The 11,191-nt window shown below is 36.0% G+C and overlaps 1 protein-coding gene across 1 annotated transcript in view; it reads left to right on the forward strand.

The window, feature by feature from the left end:
- Positions 1 to 10,660, forward strand: part of LOC116505665 (1-phosphatidylinositol 4,5-bisphosphate phosphodiesterase beta-1-like) — a 286,253-nt gene extending 275,593 nt beyond the window's left edge. Inside the window, exons 4-5 of the mRNA XM_032213011.1 lie at positions 9,682 to 9,827; positions 10,651 to 10,660. Coding sequence (XP_032068902.1) covers positions 9,682 to 9,827; positions 10,651 to 10,660 — 156 coding nt within the window. The remainder of the gene's footprint in view (positions 1 to 9,681; positions 9,828 to 10,650) is intronic.
- Positions 10,661 to 11,191: the final 531 nt, after the last annotated feature.

Genomic DNA, 11,191 nt, shown 5'->3' on the forward strand with positions numbered 1-11,191 from the left:
AAATCTACAGAGTTGTTAGAATTGCTGATGAGGCATCTACATGTTCTGCTTGGATGTATCTTAAGCATTTGGAGATTATCAAGACCTTAGAAACAATGGATCTTTTTGTGCACAATGGGTGGCCCAAAGCATTATTGGTACAATCTGGTCAGTTTTTTTTTATTTTTGAGGGGTTGTTTTAAATGAGAAATTTCAAATACTTTGTACATTTGTAAGTTTTAATGTAACATTATTTTGTAACCAATTGTTCACTGTTGTTCTGTAATTTTAAATAACCAAATGTTTAAAAATTTAAAACATTAAGTAAAGAGTAAAAAAGACATAGCTTTGTTATTACATCTAGGAGGTATTGACAGGATAATATTTAAGCTGCTGAAATGTAAATATTGTATATATATATATATATATATATATATATATATATATATATATATATATATATATATATATATATATATATATATATAGGTAGGTAGGGGTGTGGGTGTCCGTCCATCCATGTGTCCTTCAATCCTGTGAAAACAGTGAAGTAAATATATCTGCCTATATATTTAGACATATTATATTCTCCATAACACATAGCTAATGGATACGTTTGATGCATTACTGTACCATATACTCTCTGCAGTTCTGTTTCTTGAATGACCAATTCATTTAAATTTTAAAAACATTATTAAACATAGTTGAATTTAAATATATAATTACATTTTAGTCAAAGCAAAGTTCTTATTCAACTCCTATCTTAGTAACTGCAGGTAGTCCTCGACAATAGAGCCCAAAATTTCTGTTGTTAAGTGAGACTTCTGTTAAGTGAATTTTATGACCTTCCTTGCCTTTGTTGTTAGGTGAATCACTGCAGTTGATGAGTTAGTAACCTGGTTGTTAACTGAATCTAGCTTTCCCACTGAATTTGCTTGTCAGAAAACATAATCACATGATCTTAGGACATAGTAACGATCATAAACATGAACAGGTGCTACACATCTGAATTTTAATCACATGTTCATGGGGATGCTGAAAAGGTCGTAAGTGTAAAAATGGTCATGTGTTGTGATTCAGCAGAAGTTTGCTGTGAGTTGAGTCGGGATGCAGGAATAACAATGCAGCTGGGGCTCGTTAATGTTTTCTGGAGATAAAAGGATTGATGGTGCCACGTCCTGGTTGCAGAAGTCAACGTTCACTCGCTCGTTCGTGGTTCGTCGTTCATCGGTCGTGGTTTGTTTGTGAGAGGCACTTGGATAAGTGATTTGCTTTCTTTCTGTAAAACCTTTTTGTCAGAGACTTTATTTATGTTTATTTTTGGGCTCGCAGCCAGCATGAGCCGAGACTGATAAAGTTCTTTCCTTTTAAGTCTGATTGTCGTCTGTTAATGAACGAAGAAGGGGGGGGGTCAGAACAGTCATGTCACTTTTTTTAGTTCCGTTGTACCTTTGAACAGTCATTCAACAAACTGTTGTAAGTTGAGGACTACCTGTTCTGAGTATTATCCTAAATCAGTCATCAAGGATTTTTTATCTTGCCTTGGTATAGAAAGACTTCTGAATGAATGAGACGAGATCGGGCAGAAAGGTCAAGTAGAATTAAACTTATTAAACACACACACTGGTTGTGTTTTAACATTCAACCCAGAGGCGGTATTCAGTGAGTTCTGACCAGTTCTTTAGAACCGGTAGCGGACATTTTGAGTAGTTCGGAGAACTGGTAAATACCACATCAGACTGGCTCCATCCCCATCTATTCTCTGCCTCCTGAGTCCCAGCTGATCCGTAGGGAATGGGGATTTTGCAGTAACCTTCCCCTGGAGTGGGGAGAGAATGAAGATCCTTCCCCTGCCACACCCACCAAGCCACGTCCACAGAACCAGTACTAAAATATTTTGAATCCCACCACTGATTCAACCCTTGATGCAGGCCATCTTCTATGGAGACTAATGGTCCTCATTAGACATCAGCAACAGAAAAGCAATGAGAGGGTAGTTTTAATTGAGTGCAGTTTCCAATCTTTTCTTATACAGATCTGATTGCCTGAGATTGGAAGTTTTGGCTGGAGGGGAATAAAGGGAATCATAGTTATTTTTGTAGAAGATGAGAATATTGATGCTAGGGTAAAAGTAGCTACACATTCTAAATGTGGTAGAATGCTTTGAATGTGCTTTGGATTCAGTCTTTGCCAACAGTGGACTTCATGGCAGAACAAATACATGCCAAATTTTCTAGTTTCTATTGTTAATTGGTACACATTGGATCAACTGACCAATGCAAAGAATATTTTAATAAGTGCTAAGACACATCTTCCAGGGGTTTTCAAATCATTTTGATTCACACTTAAAAAGACTTTTCAATTATATTGTATCAAATCTGCTTTTGATTATAGTGATTAGTGGACCTGGGAAGTTAATTTATAGAAGACAAGTGTGTCTTCTCTCTACGGTTTCTCTGTTTCTGAGCCGTGATCCAAATTGGATTATTAGCATTGTGTCATACAGAAAAAAAATCACATTACAGGTAATTTCCACACTGGCACATTGAACTGAGCAGTACAGAACTGAAAAAGAAATGTCACATTTGTACAAGATTGTAACTCTTAGTAATGCTGCCTGTTTCCTCCAATTTCACTTATGTGACAAGCATTTTTAAGTTTCATCTTTATTATAGCGTGTATATTGGATGTAAAACTTTGCTTAATTGTTTGTCACGTTATTTCGTAATCTAGCATTAAATTTCCTTTCACTCTGAGTGACTTGACCTCTCTTCCTCCATAATGTCTGTTCAAAACGTAGCCCCAATCCCATGCTTTGAATCTCTCACTCTGAGAAATGCTTAACCTTACTGAATTTCTCTTGGCTTATCTCAAAGACACGGGTCAGTGCATTGAACTGGTTGGCACAAATGTAGGAGCTATATGGAAAAGAGGATTGTTTTTTCCCATTGATAATTAGGTCTGCTTTGCAATTGGATGCTACTGAATTTTCTTCCACATACTTTTTTTTCTGCTAATATATTTTACTGCCCTCCTTTTTTTAATGCCACTTAAAACAAGTTAATATTGTTGCTTTTGAACTGATTGGTTGATATGATGTTGGTTTTGATTACTATGTCTTGGCCATTATCCGTTGAATTATTTTAACGGTATTTTATTGTGACTCTTCTCTTTTATATTAAAGGGTAAACCAGAAAATGAATATTGATTCTGTAATTGTAAATAAAGAAATACAGCCCAAGAAATGCACCCTGGCTGTCGATGCCAGCCTTGAATAAGCACACTACTGCCCTTTCATACTCCTAGAGTATGTTATGTTATCACTGACCTTATTTCAGGAGATTGGTGGGTGACAGGGATTATTTTGTACAAAAATGCCTGCAGCTTCTGTCATGCTTGGTATCTGCAAATACATCTTTTTGTGCACTAGCGAAGCATTAGCCGTGGACTTTTGTCAGCTGGAGTGATAATGAAATAAATGAGCCAGTCAGCCGCTTAAAATAAAGCAGATGCACACTACATAAAAAATAAGATTGCTCAAGTAATAGACTTTCAACACCGCTTGTGGTCTTCGTGACAATGTTGAGATGGTTGAGCAAAATGGTTAGAATAGTCAAGAGGGACATATCTCAGTAGGATGCCTTAGACAAGCAAATGATTCAGGAAATTAAGGGCATATCAGCAGATTTGTGTTTGTTGTCTTTTTATCTCTCTCTAAGGTTTATTCTGCCAAGCAACTGCTTTTATGCAGGCTGCATTTTCTGGTTTTTGTAAAATTACGACACCTACTTTTGCACGGATCCAGATTTCTTTCTATGGATGCTCCAAACAAAATACCCTGTGCTATGATAGATAGATAGCTAATTGTATAACTGGAAAAAAGATAGTGATTGCTCTGTATCGAATCAAGCGCTGTTTTCAAATTATTCCCCTTTCTCAAAAACAAAGACTTTCATACAATATTCTAGTAAGATTGGAATTGCCTTATAATGGTATAATCATTTTCTATGATGGGGTAAGATATTTTTTTTAAAGCTGTATCAGTAGCTATGCATAATATATATCCATCAACTATAGCTGGAATATACTCTGAAATAATTGAAAACTCTTCCTTCTCAGGAGTTTTACAGTGGTTTTTTTTTTTTTTTTCATAATGGGAATAATATAATACAAATTGATTGAAATCAGTCTCTTTTCCAGACTTACATTACTGAAGGGAAGAAAGATTACACTTTTCAGCCTGATTTAAACATGAATTTAAAAAGTCCAAATGTGCTGTAATTGTCCCCAAAGGATGGCCAATATGATTTGGAGATCACCCTAAATTCTATGATCTGATCCTACTGCTCAGGATGGAATATTCTCATTTATAGTTTAGTTCCTGACCAAGACAACGCAGTAGTTTTTCCCTCATCCAGACTAGAAAAAAATGCTTTTTGGTTAAGACGGGGATATTCCTGTATATTTCCAGCTCATTTATGAAGCTATAATTTCTACGGTCTCTGGATACTGTATGCACAGTACATATAATGCACAATTGTGTATCAGATTTTCCTATAGTTTGAAGAGCTGTGATCTTTCTCCCAATGTATGGATCTCAGAAGGCCTAAAATAGCATCTTGTTAAAATAAAAAACCTATCTGTATTTTATGTTCTTAGAAACCATTGTAAAAAGATAAGTAATGAACAAAACCTAGAGTGAATGGTCACCAAGAATAGGTAGTAATAGAGCCGAGGTGCTGCAGTGGTTAGAGTGCAGCACTGCAGGCTACTTTAGCTGACTGCTAGTGGCAATTCAGCAGTTCAAATCTCACCTGCTCAAGGTTGACTCAGCCTTCCATTCTTCCGAGGTTGGTAAAATGAGGACACAGATTGTGATGACTCTGTAAATCACTTAGAGAGGACTGTAAAAGCAAAATGAAGCGGTATATAAGTCTAAGTGCTATTGCCATTGCTAGTAGGTGGTGGCAGAGAAGCTCAGAAAACAAAGCATAAAATGATACCCTCTTCTATTCTGGGCACAAAATGATAATCTTGTTAAAATAAAAATGTTTCTGTGTTTTATGTTCTTGTAAAAGATAAGTTACGAAACAAACCTCAATGGTCACCAAGAATAAGTAGTAGGTAGCAATAGCAATAGCAATAGTAGTTAGACTTATATACCACTTCATAGGGCTTTCAGCCCTCTCTAAGCGGTTTACAGAGTCAGCATATTGCCCCCAACAACAATCCGGGTCCTCATTTTACCCACCTCGGAAGGATGGAAGGCCTGAGTCATCCCTGAGCCGGTGAGATTTGAACAGCCAAACTGCAGAACTGCAGTCAGCTGAAGTAGCCTGCAGTGCTGCATTTAACCACTGCGCCACCACTACTCTAGGTAGTGGCAGAGAAGCTCAGGAGGAAAAGCATAAAATGATACCCACTTCTATTATGTTTATGTTCATCGTTTTTGTGTCCCCCCCCCCTATACTTTGTAAGCCGCCCTGAGTCCCCTCAGGGAAAAGGGCGGCCTATGAATATTAATAAAATTCTAAAATTCTAAATTCTATTATGGGCACAAAATAGTCCAGCTGGATTGGCAATTGAATTTTACTTGATCAAAGGTAAAATTCAGCAATGTTTTGCTTCATATTGACAAGTCAGAGTAATTTAGAGTTTTAAGACATTCATATGACATACGCATTCCTCTCCTCTTCCTCTCCTAATTCTTCCTGGCATGATAAAATGTGTTTAAGTTGTTTGTTGTGTTGTGCTGCCCAGAACAGAACTTTAATTGTGACAGTGACATTGTGTCAGGTGCATTCTCCTCCCATGTCTTCTCTGTCATGTATTAGATATTTTGTGCAGATTTCAACATAATTACATTCATCAAATTGAATGTATCAATTATATATCTATGTTTTGCTTCTACCAAATCCCATATATAACAACTGCATGCACGAAAGTATATTCATGAGTGATAATGTTATGCATATTTTTCAGTGTGGGTTGTTACGATATCTGTAGGATCATCTTCCAAACGTGGTTTTGCCCCATTTGATACTTTGCATTTTCTGATTGGAAAATGCTAAAGCACTGAAGTGAAACAAGCATCGTAAGAATCATAAACTTAATAATTTCTAAATAATTGAGAAGAAATACTGTGCAGAAGTCTGCTGTTACTTTGCTCTCTTTGTCCCTTTTAAAAAAAAACCTTAATACCATCATTTTTTCAAGGTTAATAGGAAAGGGTATTTCATTGCATTTGAAAGAAATCTTTGCCTGGCTTAGTGACAACAAATGCATGTAAAAATAAATCACTGCTTGAGCTTTTAATAAACTGGCCCTTTGCTTTGCTTCTTATCTTGTCAGATCAAGGCAATTGGTTTATTAATCATCACAGCTGACACCGAATAAGGCTGACTTCGGCCAACGGTCAGGGTATTTTATAACTTCAGAAGATTATATGGGACAAGTTGAGGGCACTCAGTGTTCAAAAAAACTGTTTTGCAAATCACAAAAGTTATGATTTCTCCTAGAATTGTGGCTCCTTGGAGACAATATATATTCCTTTTACTATTGAAAGAGTGGTTATTTCAGATGAAGTTTTAGGGTGATCAAACTCTTGGTTACCAGGAAGAGAAGTAGCTGGTTAGTTTGCTTGCAAACTTGTGTGCAGTCCTGCCAAACTGGTTTATATGCTAAAAACAATGAAAGCTGCAAACTAAATATAAAATGGATTGCAATCTATCTCTAAAGCCAACCGTCAAAATAATGGCAATACTTATGATTGATAAAATGCCATTTTAAAAAGGAAACGCAAATTAATCAGATGAAAGCAAATGCAGGCAACCAGTTTTAAAAGTTGTTTAAAATTGTACATTGGTGATACTAAATAAACTTCACATGAAAGGGAGCTCCGTAATCATAATGATCCTACTGCTGAGGCTGTGTGGTTTCCACCATACAACCTCTAAGGCAAAATTAATTTGAAGCAATTCAGTTATAGGCTAGATGAATTTTATAAATTACATTGGAGAAATGTTTGAGAAGTATACTTTATAATTCCACTTTATTATCTTCTAATTAGAGCCCATTATGATCTCTCAGAAAAGTCTGGGGGATGCTTGAAGATGCTGTAAATTACCTAAGGGGAAATACAGAAAAGATCAAATGCTATAGGGCAATGTATGAGATGACCAGGCTGAGCCTGAGGGAGGAGTCAAACACGTCATAAGTCATGAGTCCCCGCAAAACCAAAAGAGATATAAGCTTAGCCCACTGAATACCTTCTTATTTCCCTTGACCTGTAATAGTTCAGATTTTTCTGGAGCGCTTAAGCTTGCAATAAATCTTTAGATTCATTTGAACGGCCTGAATCTTCTGGTTTCCCCAGTCTTGACAAACGTTTTCCCATCTTTAAAAAAACAGGAAAAAAAGAGGATTCAGTGACCCACAGAACAGTCAATGTAAGCCTAGGAAAAGTCTAAAGGAGTTAATAAAAATATCTTTCTGAAGCCAGCTTGAAAAAAAAAATACAGTAATTACCAGAAATCCAGCATGGATTTCCCAAGAAAAAAAATCTTACCTAACAGTATCTTGCTTTTTTTTAAATCACAATTGTGAAAATGCTTTAAACATTTAACAAATACCATGCGATTTTTCTGATTTGGAAGCTTCTAAAATGTAGGCTGCAGTGCATAAAAAGGAAGAAGACACCCAGCCACCTCAAATCGCATTCAAAAGAGAATTCTTCAACAATCCCTCATGAAAGTGGAGAGGGGACCTAGAAACTTCAAACCTAGCTCTGATAATTCAGATTTGCAAATGACACAAAATTGGATGTGGTAATCAAATATTGTTTATGTCTTTAATATTCATTACCATAGTAGATTAGAGGCATGAATTGAAAATAATTGATTGAAAATTAGCATAAATAACTGCATTTGGAAAACAGAAGTCAAATGTGCTGGTATAATATGGGTGGGTGGGTACTTAGCTTGATAATAACAGTGTGAAAGATGCTGGGAAGGTGATTGCTTATAACAATTACTCAACAATGTAATGAGGCTGGCTGCAGAAGGTATAAATCCAATTTTAATTTGCATCAATAGAAGTATACTTTATAATTCCACTTTATTATCCGATAATCAGAGCCCATTATAAGTATTAATACATTTTTTTTAATGATGTCTGGGTGCTTCTGGAAGATGCTATACATTTCTAATGGGGAAATAAACTGAAGGAGGGTTAGGATGGGCCCCATCCACTTCAAATGATGTCACGCAGAAGAAAGCTAAGACCTGTTCTCTGTCATTTGAGATTCAGCGATAAATTCCCAGAGTGATATTCAGAAAATGGTTTTATAAACAACCACCAGGAGTTTCTTTGTTGTCGGTAGAAGAGACTGCTGGTTCACAAAAAGGCAGTAAAAACAAATATGAGAGCAATAAGGTTTCTCAGTGGGTTTCGGGATCTATGGAACATGCTTAAGAACTAATTCAATTGCTGGAAGTCTTGTAAACTCTTTCCTTTTTTGTTAAAAAAAATAGCTGCTTCATAGACTCTCAGGAAATTGTGCTTGGAAAAGAAATAACTTTGGTATTAGGCAGAGACAGGGAATAATGGATTTAAGTTGCAAGAAAGCAGGTTATGATTGCATTTTAGAAAAATCTTCCATTAGCAGTTTAATAATGGGACCATTTTCTAAATGGTCTAGGTTTTGGTTGCTTATTCACTTCTCTCATTCCTACCGTGAATCATCCAGGTCAATTAACAGAATAATTTTTTTCTCCTAAATCATATGCAGCCAGAATACTGCACAGTTTTCTGCAGCAAATCTCACTGAAAATTCTTCATAATTAACATTCACTGGTGTGTAACATGCAGCCACCACCAACAATAAACTATTTCCAGACATATCTTCTACAACAAGGGTGTCAAACTGGTGGCCTGCAGGCGGGATGCGTCACGTGAAAAATGTTGTGAAATGTCACGTGACAGCAACATAAGTTTGACACCCGTGTTCTACAACAATCTAGATACCATTAGTTCATGACGTGAGACCCTTCTCACCCATAATTAAATCTAAACATTCAGCACTACAGGTGTTCTCATGCTGCATTTTACCAGATCAGGCCATTTTTATTCAAAGTTCTTACATCTCTTCCTCTCTGTCTTGATTTCACAAATAGGCAGAATCCTTTTCTTCATTTCAGTTCATTTTATTTCCATATTCTCCTCTTAACATTCCAAGACACCATCTGTCATGCTGTAACCATGAATAATGGACCCGTCATGGCTTTTGGCAACTGAGGTTTTCATATGATGAAGACAGAGAAAACCACTGAACCAAATGAAGACCCTTCTTGTTAATGGTGAGGCTCAGTTTTGGCACATTATGGCCAGTACACCACAAGTGCAACAGAGCCCAATTTTATCACAAGAATACTCACACTGTTCTATACAGCCTAGAATCTCTAATCTAAAGACACTGCAAGCTATACTGCTTCCTGAATCCTACAACTAGGAAATATATGTGCTCAAGATATAGCTTATTCTGGGTATTATTATTATTCAGGGTATTCTGACTTAGAAAGAGAATGAAAGCATCCATACCGGATGGTTTCATCTTGAAATGTAGCTGCTTAAAACCCTTAGCTTTATTTTGAAATTGAGTTTCAGAAAGTAAACTTTAATATTTTGTTGTCTTTTTACTTCCAGGATCCAAAACTACGCGAACACCTGGATGTAGGAAATGCAGGAGGACGACTGGAAAATCGAATGCTTACAATTGTGTATGGCCCTGACCTGGTTAATATATCTTACTTGAATTTAGTAGCCACTCAGGAAGAAATAGCAAAGGTATGGCAGTTCAGATTTTTTTTTCTTAAAGCTAAAAAGATTTATTAATATTTGTTTTTAAATTGAACGTGATTGCTGCTAGAAATTATATGGATACAGTTTGGGGGTCTGTTGGTATTATCTAGTGATATTTAAAAAAACAAAATGTTTCAAGAACTACATAACACGGGTCTTAGCAATTTTCTTTCTAAATATGTGTTGTGCAAACTTTTGTGTTCCCAAGCCTGTTCTCAGTAGTTTTATTTAGTAAAAAAAACCCATTTTATTTGTTCACAGACATCTTTTATATCACTGTGAAGCTATGTTTTTAAGAAACTGACCAGTTCACACTACGTGTATAATATTTGGGGCACCACAGTTGACAGATAGATGTCCTTCAATTCGCCTTGTTGTTCAGCTGTCTCATCTAATAGGCTTTTTAAAAAGCTTATTGTTCTTGTTGGCAGTTGTTTTTTCTTTTATTATACTCTGTTGTAAATAATGAGGCTTGGATAGGCAGAAAGAGTTTGGAAATCACTTTGAGGAAATGATTAAAGCCGTTTTTATATTTAACTTCTGGAAGTTTGGGTCTCGATAATTGACTATGGAGAATAATTAGTTCCTGAGATTTCCACTTGCTGTTTGGTTGAGACAGTTCTGTTCTTTTTCTAAGGACTTTTTCTGAAGTAAAATTAATGGAAACTTTAACAATGAATGGCACCAAACAATATTTTTTTTAGATGCACTTTCTGCGTTTGAAAAAAAAAAGTGAACTGAATGTTACACTTAAATCAGTTTGAAGATTCCATTTTGTTATTTCTGAAAATGTGTGACTTGATTTTCTTTTAGTTCGGCTTAGCTTTATTTACTGCTTTAGATCAGCTGTTGACAGGCTACCAATTCAAAAGAAGAGAATGAATGGAGAATAAAAGACAGTAAGTTAAATAGTTAAAAACATTTCAGACTTCATGAGGATAAAACTTGACTACCTTTCTATATATTTCTGTAACATTAGCCAAACCTGGCTGATCTCCCCCCTTCCCCTGCATTGTATTAGCTGGAATAGACAGTTTATTTGTGAGGAAGCTGATCAGCCTGAGTGCTGTGTAAGATAGGTAGCACAATAAAATCTACAGACTTGAGAGAGGTATCCTTTCTCTTGGGCTGGAAGGTTGTTCTATCTTCTACTAATATTGTTACCAAACTATTCAACATTTCCAGGAGGAAAGTTTTTCAGTGCAGACCATGGGATATTGATTAAATATAAAGCTGGAATCAATTGTCTTCCACCCAGACTACCCCTATAATTTTATTAATTAATTAAAGAATACCAGTCAATCACTTCTTCCAATTTTGAAGAGAGAATGGATCAGGTGGTCACTATTGCACT

The sequence above is a fragment of the Thamnophis elegans genome, chromosome 3, assembly GCF_009769535.1.
Source record: "Thamnophis elegans isolate rThaEle1 chromosome 3, rThaEle1.pri, whole genome shotgun sequence".
NCBI lineage: Eukaryota > Metazoa > Chordata > Lepidosauria > Squamata > Colubridae > Thamnophis > Thamnophis elegans.